This window comes from Camellia sinensis, chromosome 2 (genome assembly GCF_055761805.1).
Source record: "Camellia sinensis isolate YWXY chromosome 2, ASM5576180v1, whole genome shotgun sequence".
NCBI lineage: Eukaryota > Viridiplantae > Streptophyta > Magnoliopsida > Ericales > Theaceae > Camellia > Camellia sinensis.
In genome coordinates this window covers 154378343-154400034 of record NC_138962.1, presented here as the reverse complement: position 1 = coordinate 154400034, position 21692 = coordinate 154378343, and the positions used below count along the sequence as shown (strand labels likewise).

General features: G+C 33.3%; 1 protein-coding gene across 8 annotated transcripts; it reads right to left on the bottom strand.

Moving 5' to 3' along the window:
• Positions 1-1938: 1938 nt before the first annotated feature.
• LOC114282015 (nigrin b) lies at positions 1939-11727 on the bottom strand. 8 transcript variants are annotated; one of them, XM_082915840.1, is made up of 4 exons: positions 11547-11727; positions 9534-9613; positions 7512-7554; positions 1939-2928 (listed from the first exon to the last, which is right to left on the bottom strand). In XM_082915840.1, exons 3-4 carry the CDS (start codon positions 7522-7524, stop codon positions 2117-2119), a joined length of 825 nt encoding a protein of 274 aa, XP_082771966.1. In that variant the 5' UTR covers positions 7525-7554; positions 9534-9613; positions 11547-11727; the 3' UTR covers positions 1939-2116. The 8 variants fall into 8 exon arrangements, with proteins under 8 accessions (XP_082771966.1, XP_082771965.1, XP_082771967.1 ...); XM_082915839.1 differs by having other exon boundaries at positions 11555-11727; XM_082915841.1 differs by lacking the exon at positions 11547-11727 and adding an exon at positions 10003-11095.
• Between the last annotated feature and the right edge of the window lie 9965 nt (positions 11728-21692).

The window sequence follows — 21692 nt, the reverse complement described above, 5'->3', positions numbered from 1 at the left end:
TAGGTTAAAGACTGCAGATTTTCTTATCAGGATTAGTGTTATGAATGATAATGCATCTTCAGTATGCTGTCTGTACAAATCTGTGGATGAGTCACTTAACCATGTGTTATTGTCTTGTACATTTGCTTGGAGAGTATGGTCAGCAATGCTAAGATGGTGGGGTGTTCAAGGTGCAATGCCAGAGACAGTGGAGGCTACTCTTGAGTGGTGGACAGGGGTGAGGCTAAGCAAAAAAGAGAGGATGATGTGGAAAGCTATTCCTTTAGTTGTAATGTAGTCTTTGTCGAATCATCATTATGAGTGTTTGTTTAGGGAGGTTGTCCCTAATGAGGTTGGTGTAAGTGATCTTATTAAGTTTAGATTAGTTGTTTGGTTCAAAAAAGTATTTATGTTGTGTTTGGTTGAGGGATTTGAGGAGGGATTTGGAAAGGGAAATGGAAAAGGTCGGTGAAATGTGAATAAATTGTGCTTATATTTCACATAGTTTCACACGCCTTTTCCCTTTCCCTTTCCAAATCCCTCCTCAAATCTCTCAACCAAACACAGCATTAAGGTCCATCTGTTCACTGTCAATGATTTTGTTTCCAATCTGGGTCAAATTAGATTTTGTTTGGGAGGTGGTTCACGGGGCGTACCTTGAGGAAGATTAGTAAGGGGTGTTTGTTGTTTGTCTTGGCCTACTGGTGTATGTTTACTGCTGTTATGCTGAGAAGGAATCTAGAGTTGCCAAGAGCAAGTCAACTCAGGGCCGAAAACAAATGTGAAGGCTGAGAAGGAATCTAGTAACAAAAAGCCTAAGGCTGGTGGTGGTAGGAAGAAAAAGCAGTTGAGTTAATTGAACTCTTGCTAGATGGTGAATAGTCTACTGCTGTTTTTGTTGTCCAGATGAAACAAAACTCTTGGCCAAGCCTACCCAAAATGCATATAATCAATTTCAAGTCAAAATAACATTTTCAAGATCAATGACTATAAGATGGAGGAGTTTGCACAGGGGAGAGTTTGGACGGGTAAAGATCTCAGTTGGGATTATGAGGAGGTCTGTTGTTCTACTTCCGTTGCTGCTGCCTTTTGCTTCTTGGATGCTTAGGTTGTGATTTGTTGGTCTGCTAAGCTCTACTACTGTGTCAAGTTTAGCCTTAGTCTTAAGTTAGACTCATTTGTGGCTGGAGTTATGATATCAACCACTGATTTTGCGCAGCATACTTTAGACCAGGTCTTATTTTGCCTAAGCAATGGTAGTTGAGCTAGTGTGGAGCTGTCTGCTGTAGTGCTGTCTGATGGTTTTGGATGTTGCTATTTTTGTGTGGTGCTAGTGTTGTGTGATGGTATGCTCTGCTGCTGCTGTTTGGTGCTGTTTGGTGGTCAAGGTCATGATTTGGCGCTGGTCTGCTATGTTCTGCTGTCGAGGGTTTTTTTGCAACAGGTCTTATTTTGCTAAGGGGCTAGTAAATGGTAGGATGGCTGATTGACTGTGTTGGGATATGGTGTGGATTGGTCTGTCCTAGATGATGGTTGAATGTCTGTTGGTTGGTCTCTCACTAACTCTGTGGGTGCTAGCAAATGATCGGATGGATTTTTTGGTGCCAACCTAATTGGGATGATTTAACTCATTGTGATACTTTTGTACTCTCCTTTTTTTTATTGATGTAATTTACTTTGTACTTTGTACTTGTTTATTCTATCAATAAAGTTTCTTTTTCGCCGATTAAAAAATAAATATATCTTTTGTAAATATGGTACAGCTTTTTAAAATATTTGTATATACTTTATGTTTGATTGAAGTTACTGCTAATCTTACCCTTTAATTCTATTTTTTTTTCATATATCTTTCTTGCAATATTATTTTAATAACTTTTTTCGCATTTAGTATATACTAGAATAGATACAGTATAAGAGGGAAAAAGCAAAAAAAAAAAAAAAAAAAAAAACAACTAGAAGAAGAAGAAGAAAGCCATATGCCAATGGATCATATTAACCCCCACATTGATTAAGAAATACAAAAGAGTCCAAAACGAAAATGCAAAGCAGACTTATCTGTGAAGGAAGATGAAGGGTAACTGTTTATTTTATGTTCTGAAACCAGTTCACAGAACAATTTAAGGGTGAGATGTGGTGTTTAGGTAGTTACAGCAATTTCAGAGTTGAACAATTCGTCGTTGACGAAGTCTTCGGCCAGAGCAATATTGCTCCTGCTGCTTTTGTCGAGAAGAATCGCTACCATGGTATAGCGACTGAGTGTAGTAAAGTCGTTTACTATGAGGGGCTTGTAATTGTCATCTTGAAGCTGAACGCTCTTAATGAAGTGCTCTCCATCTTTGGAAAGCTGAACCTGCTTGGACATAGGCGACCATTCGTTCTCCATGCTCACTATCAAACCTTTTGGTGTGAAAGTGTTTCGACCGGTTATGCTTTTGCGGACTTGTTCCTCAATGCGTTTGAACCTTGCCACTTCTGAGACCATCTGAATGACCACAAGGAGCGGTTCTGCTACACTCCGACCGTTCCACAACCTTGTGATGGCGTCAGCTAGGGGAGTTGGTCCCAGAGGGAGTTGGTCCCTCTTCTTTGACTGCTTCTCAAGGATGTCATAGTTGCTGGTGTAGCTTAACTTGGTTTGTTTGGTGTCGACAAATAAATTTTTGAGTTGAAGTGTCGTAGCGTCTTTGAAAAAGTAGGATTTGTTATTTGCACCACTAAAAGCCACCACATAAAGGTTTACCACATCTATTGCCAAGGTGACTGTGTCGCCATTGATGAGACGGACCAGAACGAATCGGTTCCCAACTAGCACTTTACTTTCGGGATTCAGCACTGGTAGACCATCTACTGTACGGGTTCCCCGTGACACGATTTCTCGCAGTTCCCCTATGAAGTCTCTGTATGAGGCCTCGGTGGCACCCGCCACATTGAAGGAGATGGAGGGATAGGCTGCGAGAACAACAATGTATAATATTGCTGCTACACTCTCATCTTGCTATACTTGCTAGTCGCTATGAGGATATATATTCATATATATATATATACATATAAATAATATTAGAAATTATGAAAAAAATATCATAAAATTTTTCATGAAGATTTCTCCTCCTTTGATTAGTGTGTGATATTTTTTTGTGTGTATAATATAACGGTGGAAAATCTTTCATGATCATTACACACACTGTATTTATTATATTCATGTAATTTGATGACCCACTCTTAACTCTTCGTGGCAGATTGCCATGTGAAGGCCACCTGCCCTCATTGTTCACACGGCCACTTGCGAACATGATTTACCATACCCATGATGCAAGAAATTTATATTAAGATGATGACCATACAAAATTACTTTCAAAATATAGTTATCAAATGCATGTGTCAATAAAAGCAAAAGTATAGCAATAAAGATTTTAAATCTTGTGGATGAATTCATAGATAATAAAAATTGCTATAAAATTTTTTTTTAAAAAAATGAATGAAATTTGAATCTTTCTATATTTTTTTTTCTTATGCGGAATCAAAGTCTAAGATCTTCAAGTAATTAATTTTACTAGCTAATTTTATACGCCTCATTGGGGACGTAAAGATTTTAACAAAAAAACTAAATAAGTTCAGATTTGCTAAAGGTGAAAATCTCAACTTTATGGTGAAATCGACCCATTATGAGCCTAATTTGGACTCATTGGCTAATTTAAACCGTTCATCTCATACAATTAACTAAGAAAATTGTTAATGCAAAAAATTAAGATCAAATATCAATTGTCATATACCATCAGATCATTTTTATCTATACGGTAATACATGATTTTAAAAATAGTCTATCAATTTGTTATAAAATATATGTGATTTGATTATGTGATTGGCTATGCCTGATAAATTCAATTTTCGTATACATATTTTTCTCAACTTGTCATCTAAGGTGAACAGTTCAATTCACTAAGATGAGTACAAATTGATCTCATAATGCACCAATTTCACTTGTAAAGTTGAGATTTTCTACTTGAGCAAATCCAAACTTTTATTTCCTATATGTTTTTTTAGTCAAAAGCCAGAAACAATTTTCCAAATATATTGATTTTTCTACCTCAAATTTGAGCCAAAAAACAAAAAACAAAAAAATAATTAAAATAGCCACTTATATGGGAAAAAAATTAATAAAATTAAAAGGTAGATGAGTATGTAAATTAACATGCGAACTATCTAGGTTTAAAACCACCTTCTTCTTTTTTTAACAGAGGTTTAAAACCTTCAAATACGCTTGGTTGTCGATGGCATCGTTTGGGAAGTTGGTTATGTTAGTAGGCTATTTTAATTTTTGACAAGTTAAAATTTTTGTATTTGAGAAGATAGTTGAATTTTTTTATAGTTGGATGTGATGTTTGTGAGAAAAAAAGTGAAATTTTATAGCTTAAAGGCAAGTTTGGCATGACTGAAAAAAGGCAAAAAGTCAAAAAGTCACTATCCTATTTAAGTCACATCATCTTATTTAAGTCACATCACCTCTCTAACACATCACTTCAAACCCAACCCAAACCCAACCCATATTTCATAAAAAGTCAAAAAGTGCACTTATTTAGTCTTCCCAAACTAGGCCTTAATGTGATATTTTGTCTTATTGATTATTTTAATTTATTTTATCTTTTTTTCTTTTGTAAATTTTAACCCAAAAAAAACCAAAAAACCACTTGTCAAATTGGGCCTATGTCAATGTTTTTTATTTAAATAATAAAATTACCACATTAATATTGCAGTGTTTTTTTTTCCTGTATAAATTTTTTCGATGGATTTTCCGAATACAAAGGAAATGAAGTATAATAATGGCCTATAGCATCTAGGCGACAGAAAGAGTTGGTTTCAAATTTTCAAAAAAGGACCTAGAAAATAGTGAATGAATATCAACAAAATAGAAGGGCAAAAAAGTAATTACATTTAAAATTTCACATCACATATTGCATTTGAGGGCTTAGATAGGTTAATTATCCAAAACATCCTCACCTGAAATGTATTCAAAGCTCAAGCACTAAGGGTATTATTGACAAAAATGACAAAATAGAAGCCATTAATGAATAGTGATTTCATTGTTCAAAAGGCTTCAATTGCCTTATATTATATGAGTAATGCTACGTATCATGAAGTAAATATCATGAAAAACTTCATGAAACTAATCCAATGGTGAATGCATAACATACAATAAAACACTACAAACACTATAATCTAATCAATGGTGGAGAATTTTCATGAAGACTTTTCATGACATTATTTTCATGATACCTAGCATTATTGATATTATATTAGTTGCGAGGCGCCGTAATTCGCACAATAGGCCATGCCCATAGTTGAAGCAATCACAAATTGCTTGATTTAAAACTTATATCCATCGAAAAGGCATTTGTGAAAAGAAAGAAAAATATATAGAAAAAGTATAAAACAAAAGAAGTTTTTTTCACTTTTTCCTTTTTTTTTTTTTTTTTTTTTCTTTCGGTCCACAAATCTCTAATAAAAAAACTTTAATCAAGCACTAAAAAAAAAGAAGTTCAAAATCTTGAAAACACAAGGGTAGTAAGATAAGGAATCAAATAACATTAAAAACTGTTAGGTATTGCATATAATCAATAAGCTAAACTAGAATAGAGTAAACTATTTCCCTAATAACAAAATGAATTCATACAAAGTGATCACATATCAAAGAATGATTGTTGAACAAAGCAAAATTTATGAACCTAACTAAAATACCAAAAACAGATGAATCGTAAAACAAAAATAGACACTTCAACAAAAGAAAACAAACCACCCTCAAGGTGTTCCAACACAAAGCACCGGCTTGTGTCTTTAGGTACTTCATAAAATTTGCATGGCATTTAGCTTGAAGAACAACTACATAAGGAACAAGGAGACTCAAAGTGCTTGTCAATTGCAAGAAGCTCAAAGTGAGATCTAAGTTCTAATTCTAGAAGGTACATAAAACTCGACCTTCTTAATAATATTACGTAATATCCTGTGGCACATGGAATGGCTTATATGGCAACCCAAGGTAACAAATCCACCATTGCACCATTGAAACCATATAGGTGTAGAAGAGCCAATAATAGAAACAATGTTTTTGTTTGTACAATTTAATCTCCCACTCTTTTCTCCACTCATTTTAGGCAATTTATCAAACATGTTAAAGTTTAGAATGATACAATCTATAAGAGCTGAATCAGAAGTGCATAAAAAATAAAACTCTGCACATTCCACTTTGAAAACCAATAAAACACCCAATCAGATAAAAAAAAAAAAAAAAGTTTCTTTTTGCCGATCAAATCAAAAAAAAAAAAAAAACACCCAATCAGATCAATAACACCACCAATTGACCTACTATAATGGGGAAATTTTTTTTAATGATTCATTGTGTTAACTGAAAAAATCAACCCTTACTTGATCAAGTGAATCAATATCCCACCAATTGAGTTCATCATTTTTTAAAACGTAGCCATTTGGAACCTTCCGAATAGACCATAAAACAGAATAATCCTTTCATGAACAAATACGTGGCATCTCTCTTTTTTGCCAACTTTTGGAAAGATATTTATTGATGTCTTCCATTGTATCATGTATGTGCTTCATCAATAAAGCTTTCTTTGCAGATTAAAAAAAAAAAAAAAAAATCAAATAATCTTTTTTATTGTTCCATTTCTATGAACCTTTCTCTCATGTGTGTGGTTTTTTTTTTTTTTTTCTTCTCCTCCTTGCTTCAAGAACTTACTATTTTTACCTAATTGTGAAGTAAAAATAGAATGCAGTCAACACAAAACTTGAAAAACGTATCACGATCCTCAATATTCCAGTGACTAACATTTCATATATTTTCTGAAAAGTTAGTTGTAAGTGTGCCACCAGAGGGGGGGGGGGGGGGGGGGGGGGGGTTGGGGGGTTGTTTGGGGTGTTGGGAACAGACAAATGAAGCATAATCCATATAACTCCTCAACTGGAAAGTGAACTAAGATTAATCTCGATAAGCATACCCCTAAAAAAAAGCACAACTAATAATGCTTAATTATCACCCATATATTTGACATATATTTATAAATTGTTGCTTCTTCTAAGAATTGAAAATTAAAGTAAGTATGCAGTGCTTCTAGGTTAAACATAAGCAAAATCAAAACATTTATAACATATAAAGAATTAAGAAGCAGTTTTGTTAAAAAAATTAGGTCAATTCTACAAGAATTCGAAAGAGAGAGAAGTTCTCTCCATTCTCAATGTCTAAAAGTTTGATCATTTACAAAAATTTAAAAGCAAATTAAAGCAAGTAATGCTGTGTTTGGTTGGAGGATTTGGGGAGGGATTTGGAAAGGGAAATGGAAAAGGTACGTGAAATGTGAATAAATTATGCCTATATTTCACATAGTTTCACACACATTTTTCCTTTCTCTTTCCAAATCCTTCTCCAAATCCCCCAACCAAACACAGCATAAATGTAATACTTAGTTGTGTGTGATGAGGTTTAAAAAAAGTAGATGATACCATGATAGGTAATTTTGTATAAGTACCTTTGTTCGACATGATAGGAAGCTCCTAGCGACGTCTTCTCTCTGAAAGTAAAAAAAGAAAAAATAACAATAAATGTCTGATAAATATAAATATATACACTGGCCAGTTGAAAGGGGAAAATATTAGCCAAAGAATCAAATCCATAGATTTTCTTCTATATTCAAAACCACCAATTTCAAAGTATCATATATAACAACTACATAAATAACTCGGTTTCGGATCTATGGAGTTGCTTCGGTACTTTTGTTTGGAGGGAACGAGGGTGATGTAGTTGATCCAGATCTGTCTAAGAGTTCATTCGAGCGCTTCTTCTCGAGTGGGAGTTTGAGGGGTGATCTTCATCTAGATAAATGGTGGTGTCTCGGCGCTTGTTCGATGTTGTGGTTTTGGTGGCGTGTGTCTTGGGTTTGGTAGGCAGCAGCATGGGTGAATAAATTAATCGGGTTGATTAGTATGTGTGGTTGTTGTTAAGAGGAGTAAGCTGCTTAGGTGTTGTACGGAGTTTTGATTCAGAAAACAAGTTCCGACCGTGAAAGTGGGTCAAGGGTTGGTTCAGCAGCATAGGTGAGGTGTGGCATTGGGTGTAGCAGCATGTTGTCCGGAGTGGGCCTTGGCTGGGTTTTGGGAGTCAAGCAGCATGGAGTATAGCAGCTTGGAGATGTCAGGCAATGGAGTTTTTCCAGCCATGGAGACGGTGGCTATGGAGTTTTTCGGCCAGCGAACATCCTCGGTAGGTGCAGAGGAGCGTGCAGCAGGTTGGGGAAAAGTTTTAGCAGCAGTAGCAGGTGGGCATTGGGCGTTGGAAGTTGTCAGGCGTGGGAGTGTAGCAGCGGACGTTGGGAGTGTAGCATAGGTGTATGATTTAGTTTTCAAAATTGCAGGTGGGCGGTAAAGTTTAGTTGTAATTTTTTTGGATTTGGTCTTGGGTTTTGACTGTGGCTTTGGGTTTTGTGGGCTGATTTTGTGGGTTTTTTTTTTTTTTTTTTTTTTTTTTTTTTTTTTTTTTTTTTTTTAGAGTTAAGTTCTTCTTAACTTTTTTGTTTAAAAAAAAAAAAAAAGTGAGGCCAAGGGGTTGGTTGTATGGATGCGAGTAGCAGTAGTAGGGGTATTTTTATACTTCCGAATCTCTCTCAAAGCATGTCGTCTTCCTGTACCTTTAATTTCATGTTGTTAATGAAATTTTTCTTTGCCGATCAAAAAAAAACTACATAAATAAAAATATATACACACAGATTTTAACATGCTCTAATACAATGAATGGCTACTTCCTTCTGTTGCAGCATATGAATTTAGGTCCAACCTTTGTCCAAAATTAAAAACGAATTGTAATCAAATGTAAAGGATCCCATATATGCAATAATATAAAAACTGAAAGGCATCACCATGTTTCTTTGTTTTTTTGGGGGTTACCATTATAATCTAAATGATTTCTACAATTGTTCACACTTATATTTCCTTATGTAGCAGCATATTTTATATATATATATATATATATTTCAATTTCTTCAAGTTTAATATCCTAGGCCATGGGCCTTGCCTTATGCACCAACATATGATATATATATATATATCAATTCCTTCAATTTTAATATCCTAGGCCATGGGCCTTCAGTATAAGTCTGAAAAATTATAGAAATCATTTAGATTATATATATCATATGCAGGTGCATAAGGAAAAAATGAATACTTGCATTAATCCAAATAGATACGTATACCGGATTGTACAGTTAAAATTTTAAAACACATAGACAAAGACAATGCTCCATATCATGCATGAATAATAGTCAAGTACAGTGAGGCTAAGGGGTTGATTGTAAGATCGTGAGGCTAAGAGGTTGGTTGTAAGATCGCGAGTAGCAGTAGTAGGAGAGTGAGTTTTACTCTTCGAATCTCTCTCATTGCATTTTATTTCCTTGTACCCGTAAATTTCATGTTTTTAATGGAATTTTTCTTTGCCGATCAAAAAAAAAAAAAAAAAAGTGCAGTGCAGAAAATAACTGAGTTAAAATGATGACAATAGCCAAAGCTAATGTTCCAAAAAGAAATTGGCAACAAGAAATTAGCATCAAGGGGTTGGAATGTTTTCTTCTTGAATGTCCCCCTAAAAAAATTTATGTTATGAGAATACTGGAAGATTAAAAAAAAAAAATGAATATAACAGCAACTCAATTTCTTCCCACCTTTATTAAAAGGGAAAACTACACACCGCAGTAATATTTGTCAAAAATAATTACAGATTGATGAAAAAATTAAACACTATAATTATTAAAGTACATAAAATTTATTGCGAAACCCACAAATCCATGTCCGGCAAAAAAAAAAAAAAAACATTGTTCTCATAAATTATGTAAAGAAACTAAATGAAAGAGAACATCGGCGTTGTTGACGTGAGTAACAGGACATATATTCGTAGACAAAAAAAATAATCATAAAAAATAAAAAAACCAAGCAAAAATTCAACAAGAATGAGGCAAGAAAATGAAAACAAACCTCAGAATTAAACCAACCTGTTGCTTCCCCTTCAAACCCCCCCACCTCACTTCGCACAACCCATCTCGGATAGGGTTTTTCAAGGTCATCGTCCAAAGAGAGAGACGCAACTTAGATGCGAGAAGTGAGAGATACAAAGGAAGGCAAGATTTGGAATGACTTTCTAATTTTTTCTAATTTTTTATTGAAAAAATGTGCAAAAAGCAAAGTAAAAACACAAAAAAAAAAATCTGACTTTTTCATATAAGTTGGTAATTTTTTAATGTTTTTAGTGATTTTTTTTTACCTAAATCTAACCCCATCATCATGACACTCTCTTTTCCTTCCCTCCCAACTACGTGACCCCTATCAGAACTAGTGAGAGTTGCTGAAGAGGGTGGATAGAGGTCGATTGAGGTTTTTGTTTTTTTTTTTATTTTTATTTTTAAATTTTATTCTAAAATGACTTCTTTTTAAGGCACTACAAAAGGATTACATCTGCGCTACAGAGGATCCAGATTCGCCAGTGACATAGCAAGACCACCACTACAGGTGAGGAAGGTCTGGTCCATTTCAATGGTCACAGACTCACAGTTTAATGGATGAACACAACGTAAAGAACTAAAGTGGGAATCTTCTATCTATCTATCTATCTCTACCCACTTAACTACAAGTGTGTTGGCAACAAGTTTCCAAGTGCCCTCCAGGTGATGGCCCCACGTGGCCATGTCTCGTCTCCTATTCTATCTTTTGTTTTGTTCTTTTTTTTTCTTTTATTTATTTATTTTATAATAAAAATTTTAAATTGTTTGTATTCATATAATGTCAAATAAAAAAATATTTATAAGAAAAAAATTAGTAAAATTTATGAAAAACGAATTTTATTGAGTTTTTTCAACATCTTTAACTGCTTTGAAGAATTTTTAGTGGGAATCTTCTATCTATCTATCTATACCCACTTAACTAGAAGTGGGTTGGCAACAAGTTTCCGAGTACCCTCCATGTGATGGCCCCACATGGCCACGTCTCCTATTCTATCTTTTGTTTTTTTTTTTTTTTTTTTCCTTTTTTTATTTATTTATTTTATAATAAAACTTTTAAATTGTTTATATTCATATAACATCAAATAAAAAAAAATTATAAGAACAAAAATTAGTAAAATTTATGAAAGCCGAAATTTTATTGAGTTTTTTCAACATTTTTAAGTGCTTTGAAGAATCTTTGTATAGAGTTTCAAAATGTTTTTAAAAAAAAATTCTTAAAATTTCTCGAGTGTTTCATCTATATTCTAAGTTTTTCGGGAAAACAAATTTTGTCTAAAACTTTTTTTTAAGTTGTTTTTATATCATGAGTTTGTATCTCAAACTTTTTTTTATTTTTTTTATCCGTGAATTTTTATATAAATTTATAATTTAAACACAATCTTCAAACTTAATGAGTTATGTCTACATTTAAACGAGTTTTCGTGGAAACAAATTATTTATAATATCAAAAATGTTAACGGAAAATAATTTTATTAGAATGAGAAACCAAAATACAAAGTAAAAAAAAAGAAAAGAACATACAAACTTACAATGGGTCACGATCGTAGAAGCAGATTGGACACAACATTCACTAAATACATACACACATTGAGCACACTCGAACTCAAATTCTAAATACACTCAAATTTTCTGACACTATAGTCACACTATGATATTACACAATAGTCTTTGATATTGAGAAAAGCCTGCCTTCTTTGGAAGAATGGTTGGCCTTTATAGAGATAGAAGCCCGGAATTGAAATGAATTGGAGTCCGGGAAGAATCTGCTTTTGCTTGTCTTTTGCTTTGTCCTTTGAGCATCTTTGTCCTTTGAGAATTACTCCGTCGGTGGAGTTTTGCCCATTGTGAATATTATTGTTCTTGAAAGCAGTATTGATTGGATTGCTATACTTTATTTATGAGTTGGCTTGCATTGAGTTGGCTCGCATTTTTTTTTTTGTCAGTGGAGAGTGTCCTTTGATGCAAAGGGAATCATCTTTATTAAAATTATTGGAATCACATGGGTTTGCATAGATCACAAATTGTTAAGATCTACACCTTGACACGTGTCAGAGTAATCGTCATCAAGGTGTTGAGTGGGAATCTTTGGTGGTGATGTTGTAGAGTTAATGGGAGAAGATATTTTGGGTGAGGAAATCGTCTATTGCTTAGATTGAGAGAGAATTGGAGGAAGGGTTAATACAATATCATCTTCAAAGTCAGAAAATGACTCTGCATCGACCATGAGAATCATTTTCATTTTGATGGCTTTCTTGTATATGTGTTCAAATTCAGATTTTGAAATTGAGAGATATTTTTCCTTTAATTTTTGTTGTAATTCAGACTTAAAAGCATTATTGTCAAAAGACTTATTGGAGTCTGGACTGGAAGACATTACTGAAGGGGCTGTATTAATAGCAGATTTTTTCTTGCAGTCTTTGTAAAAGGAAAACAATTTATCAGGGTATTGTTCAGATGGAATCTTGTAATTTTTCCACCATTTAGTTGCAATTTGGCGAGCAAGATAATTGGTATTGCCAAGTACTCGAATAGTATATTTATAGGCCATGATCCATGGAAATTTAAAATCTATTGTGAAATATAAAAATTCTAGATAAGGAGGATTAGCATCTTTCGGTAAATATGATAAGATTCTTGAAGAGGGGCTGGTAAAGCCTTGAAATTGTAGACCGAATTGAGTCCACCATGATTCAAACCAAGTGGGAATTGCTTTAGTAACAATATCAAAATTTGGTCTAAAACAAATCCACCAAGAATGCTAGAAGAACCGATTTTGAAAATAAAAAACATGGTACCAGGCTTGCTGGTAGTCATAATAATTGTACTGATTGGGTTTAATATTAGGATCAGAAAATTTGTGAAAAATAGTGGGATGACCCCATTCCCCAGGAGAAATGATCTTGAGTATATAGAGTTTAGAATATTGAAGAAGACTTTTATCTTCCCTAGAATGGATGTGTTCAATGGTGATGGAGGGAGTTTCTTCAAGAATTTTTTCATAGCGAATACTAGAGTGTTGGCCAGAATGTTGAGGATAATGCCAATTGTTAGAAAAGTAATGATATATGATGGTTTTTGGTTTAGTGTTTGGGTTTTTGAGGAAAAAGATTTTATGGTTTGTAGTTATGGGTGTAATAGGATAAGCAATATCATGAGTATAATACCCATGATTAGCAGAGGTTTGCCTGGAATTCCTCTCTTAGAGGAAGTAGCTTGTGAGGGATTATTGAGTCGAGAGGCCATCCAGTAGAAATATTCTTGAACACGGATTTTTTGTTTTTGATGGTGGCTGATAGCTTGAGTTTGAGATGTCTCGAGTTCCCTGCAGAAATTCTCGAGTAAGAAAGTCAGGGAGACAGTTGGATTCACCGCCAATATATTTAATTTTAAAATCAGAAATACATAAGACTGCTTGCCAGCGGGCAAAAGCTTGTTGAGAAACAATGTTCTTGGCATCCTTTTCTAAAACTTCTTAGGCGGCTTTGCAATCAATACGTAGTAAAAAGTCTTGATTTAATAAACCAGATTCAAATTTTTTGATACAAGAAACAATAGACAAAATTTCTTTCTAAATAGTAGAATACCGTACTTGTGGTCCTTTCCATATTGCAGAGGTAAATCGAACTAATTGTTCTCTACCTTTATATAATTGCTTGAGAATGCCTCCATAACTGATATCGCTAGCATCTGTTTCTACAATTTTGTAAGCAGTAGGAATTGGCAAGCATAATAAAGGTAGAAATTTGGCACGTTGTTTGATCCATTAGACAACCACAGTGTGTTCATGGGTCTAGGGAGAAGGATTTTTGCGGAGACGAGTATGTAAGATTTTTGTATCTTTATGGAGATCTTTATAAAATTCTGAAATATAGTTTAAACTGCCGAGAAACCTTTGCAATTTGATTTTATCACGAATTTCATCTGGAACTTTGTTAGCAAATTCAATAGATCTTTGGATGGAGATGATGGTGCCTTTGTTAATTATGTAACCAAGAAAACGAATGGATATTTGAAACAGTTGCATTTTCTTAGCACTAAGGACTAAATCATTATTTTTAATAATATTGTAGAATTTATATAAATGTTTGCTATGTTGAGAAACATAATTGGAATAAATTAGGACATCATCAATGTAAGCAAGAGAAAATGCAGTATAGGGATTAAAAATATCATTCATAATATTTTGAAATTCAGAGGGGGCATTTTTTAGGCCAAAAGGCATTACATTCCACTCGTAATGGCCAAACGGAACAGTGAAAGTAGTTTTATACCTGTCTTTCTCAAAGATTTGGACTTTCCAAAAGCCAAATTTCATATCAAACTTTGAAAATATTTTGGCTTCATGAAGACGGTTTAATAAATCTTTTTTTATTGGGGATTGGATATCTAATCCATTGTAAAACTTTGTTAAGTGATTTATAATTGACTAGTCTAGGTGTACCTCACTCTAATTCAGCATTTTTGTTGGCGTAGAAAGCAGGACAAGACCAAGGAGATTTATTGGGATGGATTAATTTTTTTATTAAGGAGATCATTGATTTCCTGTTTCCAACATTCCATTAATTTTTTGTCCGTTTGAATTGGTCTAGATTTTGTAGGGATTTGTCGTCCATTGAAATCTTTTTCATATGAGAGATCAACCATGTGTTGTTTGCAGTGCCAAAAAGCATGAGGTAGTTTAGAACTAAATTTTTTTCAAATAAAGATTGTGTTTTTTGAATAATAGATTGGACATGAGGTTGTTGTAGTTCATGGTCAACCACTTTGTAGGAAATTTCTTTTTGTAATAAGCAGATTTTTTTTTTGTTTGTAAATGAGATTTCTTTTGAGAGTATTGATTTCATGTTCCTGAGGAGGAAATAGGAATTTGAAAACTATGTCATGATTGATAAGAGTAGTGGAAACACCTTCATTTGTAACAGTAAAATGTGCAATCATAGTTAGGAAAGGGGTACCTAATATAATTGATTGAGACATATTTTTAACTAATAGGAATTCTGTATTGAGACATATACCTTGGTTGCAAATTTGTGCATGAGATATTTTGTAACTAATTTCCATGGAGTCACCATTAGCAGTACTGAGAGATTGATAAGTTTTTTCAAAGTATTTGAAAAGTACTAGACCTTCTCGAATACAATTGAGGTCAGCACTAGAATCTACCAATGCCATTGTTTTTAAGATGAAATCATGAATTACTACTTGAATCTCAACATACCATATTTGAAATGTGATGCTGTTAAGGAGTAAGTTGACAGAATCATTAATAACAAGGGGGTTTTTGTTAGGTTGTTTGTTGGATAATTCTTGGAGATGTGGATCATAAGGAAATACTGTATCGGCAAGAAAATCATTCAGTGTGTTTGGGTTGAGTTTTCTGGATTAAGTTTTTTGAAATTTGAGTTTTTTGGTTTTCGTATTCTTTTGTTTTTAGTGAATATTTTTTAAATTTTAAACATTTTTTTACTTTTTTAGATGCACCTTAGTTAGAGGTATCTAAAAAGTAAAAAAATTGTGAAAAAATATTTTAAAAAATTAATAAATACATAAAAATACAAAAAAATGTACTGAATTCTTGTATTTTTTTTTGTATTTTTGGTATTTAGTGAATTTTTAAAAGATTTTTTTTACATTTTTTTTACTTTTTAGGTGTATTTATGTTAGGTGTGTTTAAAAATTAAAAAAATTGCATAAAATATTAAAAAAATTCAGTAAAAACAAAAAAATACGGAAAATAAGAAAGTAAAATTTTCTGAAAAGTGTTTTGGAAAACTAGTAACCAAGCACAGTGATTGGTATCAGCAGGATTTTCTTTAAGAGCTAAGACTCTAGATTAGAAATTTTGAATATCAATTTTAAGATTATGAATTTCATTTTGTAAGTCTTAAATTGTGGGTATGTTTAAGGGAGTAGAAACTTTATTGACTCGATCAAGGATATCTTTGAAATCATATGTATCATATTTTAATTCTTGTGTGGTATGGGTTGTTGGAGCATTTTTTTTGTTTTGAGTTTGAATATTTAAACATGGCTTGTTATTTTTTCTCGGAATCATCTATACTATCAATAAATTCAAGAATCATTTTTTCTTGTGCCATGAGTACATTAATACTATGACCATTCATTTCTAAAATGGATTTATAATAATCTGTTGTTGATTGGCATTGACAATCATGAGAGGATTCTGGATGATCTTCAGGTTCTTCATCAGAAGAGGTAATAATATCATTATTAATTTCATCTAATTGGAAATCATTATCAAATGGATTATCAGAAGAGTATTCTGATTCAGATTAGGGTTCTTTGTCAAGAAGAATGATGGATTCTAATTGACTTTTGAGTTCATCGGAGGAATGGAGTTCATGAATTTTCTTTTTAGTGAGACATTTGTTTGCATAGTGGCCTGGTTTGCCACATTTCCAACAGGTGGCAGATTTCTTAGAGCAACTGGGTTTGGATTTGGATGTAGATGTATTTTTTGGGTTGGAAAATTTTCTCTTTTTGTAATAAGGTTTCTTTTTACAATTGGAAAATTTGTGATAATATTTTTGGGATGTGGATTTTCAAGATTCGCAACTAGGAGTTCGTCAAGAGGAAGGGCCAGGTACTGGAAGAAGAATAGGGTTGTAATCAAATTGGTAATAAAATTGATCAAGGTCTGTACGTCCAGTAGTTCTTTCTTTTTTCAATTGATTTTCGAATTTAATATCATTGCACAGGAAGAGACCTTCTTCACAGATTTCAAAGATGAGTCCAGCAAAGGTGTATTGGTTATATGGAATTTGACCATTATGTTTGGCATGAATACAAGTTTTAACCTCTTCAACAAATAATGTTAGAAGACCAGCTATGAATCGTTCTTTCCAAAAATCTTGATTTGCATCATGTCATTGATAGAGTTTGGAGAGGAAAATATCCTTATGCCAACGAAAATGAGTAAAGGTTAAATCGATGAGGAGTTCTCTGGATCGTTCAAGATCAATCTGGGTATTTCCAGTAAAATGTTGAGTGATGGCGGTAACCATAGTGGTTACACATCACTAGTAGGTTGTCGTGTCGTAGGATCTAAAATAGGGATATTATTGTGGTGTCTTTTAATAGCGGTTAATATTGCTTGACGTCGGTCATGGGTGAGGTAATTATCCCACCAAACTTTGAGTTGGCTAGAAAATCTTGAAATAAGCATTCAGGCAATGGTACTATCATTATTATTGGAAGGGTGTTTGGCGAGGGTTACATTAGCAGCCATAACCATGTGTTAGCCGAGATTAAGAATTTGCTAATCTAATTTTCCATCAAGATTTCATTCTCGTAGGTCACTTCCGAAATAGGAGAAAGAAGTCTCATAATGGCATTCTTTAATTATAGGTCTATTGGAGTTGGACGAGGATAATAATTATAAACTGGTGGTTGAGTAGCAACAATAGAAGTTTCTTGGATTTGATTAGGAGTATTTGCTGTGAATTGTTCATATAAATTGTGTCGTATATCATCATCTTGAAGGACATTTATGGTACCACTGTGAGGGGCATGGTCTTTGCCTTCTCTTTTGGGAGTGGATGGATTAGGAGGAGTGGATGTATCAACAGTATGATACGGTAAATTTTTTATAAGAGGAGGTTGGAGAGTTTGATCTGGAGGGACGGAAAGATAGAGTGTGTCAACTCGTTCTTCTATCTGGGTTGTTTGTTCACCAATTGTTTGAATGTGTATATTTGTATAGTTTAATTGTTCATAGACTTGTCCTATGTCAAAGCTCGTAGATGGAGTTGTTTTGGAGGATTGGGTTCCTTCCATGAGTGTTCTATTGTATGGTTTAACATAAAAAGAGAATCCAGCACCACGAAGAGTGCAAGTTTTACTTGGAGGATGTACGGGTTGAACAGGTTCACCACTAAAAATAGGCCAATTTTTTTTGTATAACATTAAAATGTACGAAGAGGAGATGTTGAGGCACTATTATTTGATGTTGTGGACAATATTGATTAAAATACCAATGGAAAAAAGGTATATGTTGTTCTAATTGTTGTAAAGTAAGAAAATATTCAAATCTAATAAGTTGTTGTTCAATAGAATGGATTTGTTTAAAATAAATTTTTCTTCTAGAATTATAAGGAGCATTATATTCTTGGGAAAGTAAATAATGATTAATTGTAAAATTGTTTCGGATAACATTAATTGAGAGAGAATCGATGTCAAAGTCAATATCTTGAAAACGACTAAAATTAGCATAATTTGTGTGTGGGATTTGATTTAGTTGTCTTCTTGTTGAATGTAATGGTAAATCTATAGAATATCGAGCAAGATATTGAGGAGTTTGAGCCGGGGTATGATATTATGTAGGTGGTGGTTGAGAAGATGTTTGAGATTGAGTTCACACAGATCTAGAATGTTAGAAACGGAGGACAACTGATCCATCTGGGTTTTGAAGAATATAATTTGGATTTGTTTGGGATTGTGTGGTAAGAGCAGGGACTGCATTAGGAATGACCCACCTATCTTCATCATCTTCTGCATCAGCCTGGAGAACTCTTCCCAAGTTATGACTTCAGGAACCATAACTTTAGAATTTTCTTGATGAGCATGGAATAGAATAGTCGATTGTTTGGGATTTGGAGCTATATATTTAAATCCAGAGCATGAAGTGGTCATTGCTTTAAGGTAAACGTGATAGCAAACCATAATATTATAAAAGATGGCGAGTCCATTTTATATCTTTTTGTTTGAATATTAAGAGTAATAGTTTTCAAGATGGTTGGATCGATTAAAGAAACTTCAAAATTTGAACAACATTCAAAGTAAATTGGACCATAAGCAAGACTAGATTTAATGACACCTAACAAAGAATCATCATAGTCACGGTGATGCATATCGCAAAGGGTGCACAAAACAGATTTGTTTAAATAGAGATGGGTCATAGGTTTGACACCAACTTGAACAAGGCCTAAATGAAGGAAATTGAATTTCTTTTGAAATTTAAGAATAGTATCTCGATCAAATAATTGGGAGTTTTGATTATTTTGAGTAACAGGTAATATATGTTCAATAGTTTTGATTTTATAAGTTTGTTTGGGTTCAAACTTTTTATCATATAAATAATCAATATCTTTGGTAGGCAATGTCCAATTTTTAAGACGCTTTTCAATCTTTTCTATTTCTAAATCACTTTGATTAATAATAACTGGTTTCGTTGAGGAACCTTCACTAGAGATTAGATTAGAGAATGATTTAAATATTCGTGCCATTATAACTGTAGTTGACAACAGGTAGTTTTACCTAAGCTCAAGCGATCAATGACAGCCTCCTGCCTAACGACCTAACGGCTTACAGACTTCTACGACTTGGGTGCCACATCGGTTATAAAGATAGAAGTAAAATCAACTCTAGAGCTAACTTGACTCTGATACCAAATAGGAAGCCCAGGTAAGTATTATAGATATTATAATCTAAATGATACAGACTAGATACAGATTAAAAATTGTAATTGTAATTGAAGTCCTTTTAGACAAGCTTGTTTATTTTTAATTTTTCTTTTGATTGTAGCAATTCATTGACAATAATTAATAATTGATTGATCTGAGGCAAGAGATAATAATAATCTTAAATTGGGTAATTCTTCTGCCAAATCGAAAACATATTGAATACTATCATTAATTTCTTGACGCAAATCAAAGATTAAAAGCATAACAAAAAATAATTATATTAAAATGAGAAACCAAATACAAAGTAAAAGAAAACTTACAAACTTACAATGAGTTACAATCGTGGAAGCAAATTAGACACAACATTCACTAAATACAGACACACGGTGAGCACACTCAAACTCAAATTCTAAAGCCTCAAATTGTAGACCGAATTGAGTCCACCATGATTCAAACCAAGTGAGAATTGTTTTGGTAACAATATCAAAATTGGATCCAAAATGGATCCATTATGAATGCTGGAAGAACCATTTTTGAAAATAAAAAACATGATATCAGGCTTGCTGGTAGTCATAATAATTGTATTGATTGGATTTAATACTTTTTTTAAGTTGTTTTTATATCATGAGTTTGTATCTCAAACTTTTTTTTTTTTCTATCCATAAATTTTTATATAAATTTATAATTTAAACACAATCTTCAAACTTAATGAGTTTCATCTACATTTAAACGAGTTTTCATGGAAACAGATTATTTATAATATCGAAATGACAATAACAACCACAACATTAATACTTATGAACTATGTAAGAAAAATCTAATGGAATCAACTATGTAAGAAAAATCTAGCGAATCTCAGATAACCGCGAAAGGAAGAGTCTTGTAATAAGAAATAAAATAAAATAAATTAAACAAAAAATCAATTTTTGTTATTAGGAATGATTAACCCCTAACCACTCATAGGTACACACAGTTATTATACTGGAGACCTTGTGTTTGGTAATTTTCCATTGTTTTACAAAACACAATTGTGTCCTCCGCTGAACTTTAAAGTTTTGGTATCTTCTTTTCACTTTTCAATTTCAAAACAAATTTGTGCCCCCAAGATAGGGCATTGCTTGACTATTCTGAGGCTGCAAAAATGAAAATTTAGCACTAGTGTGGGACAGATAGACTATGCAGATCAAGAAGGCTACCTGTCCTTTTGAAATGACAGAAAAAGAGTGTAGTTTTGAGACAAGAATGAGGTTGTCGTATAAAGAGGGCCCAACTGATTCTCTCGCAGCCATATTTCAATTAATTAGACAGAAGTAAGATCATCTCTATCAGAGTCTTTGAATCATGTTCTTACTTATTTTAGAGAGTTGGAACTCCCTTATACCATCGTATTAGATCCCTTATACGTCATCTTAAATTAATATTTGCTATAGTGACTCCCTACAATTAGGGAGTCACTGTAGCTCCCTTATATCTGACAAAATTGCTTTGCCGGTCGTCCACTCAGACGTCCGGCCCGTTGACCTCCCAGACGTCTGGCCGGTTGACTGGCCGGTCTACCCCCTTAGTCACTGCTCTGCTCTCAGAAGAAGACACCAACAACAGATAAATGATGAGCCACTATACCCAATAGTTGTTCTGATAGATGAGCTTAAGAATGACATTCAATTTCGACTAAATTCGATTCGGAGGCTATCAACAATTGCACGTGCTCTTGGGGAGGAGTGAATGCGCAAGGAATTGATTCAATTTTTGAGTGAAAAAAACAATGATGATGATGACGTGCTTCTTGCAATGGCAGAAGAGTTAGGTGTGTTTATTCCTTATGTTGGCGGAGTGGAGCATGCACATGTTTTGCTCCCACCTTTGGAAACTCTTTGCACTGTTGAGGAAACCTGTGTGAGGGACTGGGTTGCTGAGTTCAAATTTATTTGGGAAGTGCACATCAATTTCTCAAGACATTTTCTGTGTAGAAGTGGAATTGGTATCTTCAATGTTCATATCTTTAATTTCAATCCAAGAAGAAGATGAAAAAGTGAAAGAGTAAGGAAAGAATATTTTAATAATATTTTAGGAAAAGAATATGAAATTTGTTGGAAGAAGTAGATAAAAAAATTATTCTTAAAATAAGAAATGAATTTTTTAATAATATTTTAAGATAAAATTTAAGTAAACTGCTGCGGATTCTCTAAGATTCTCTAAATCATCTCCAAAAAATTATAATAAAAAAATAATAAAAAATGACCTG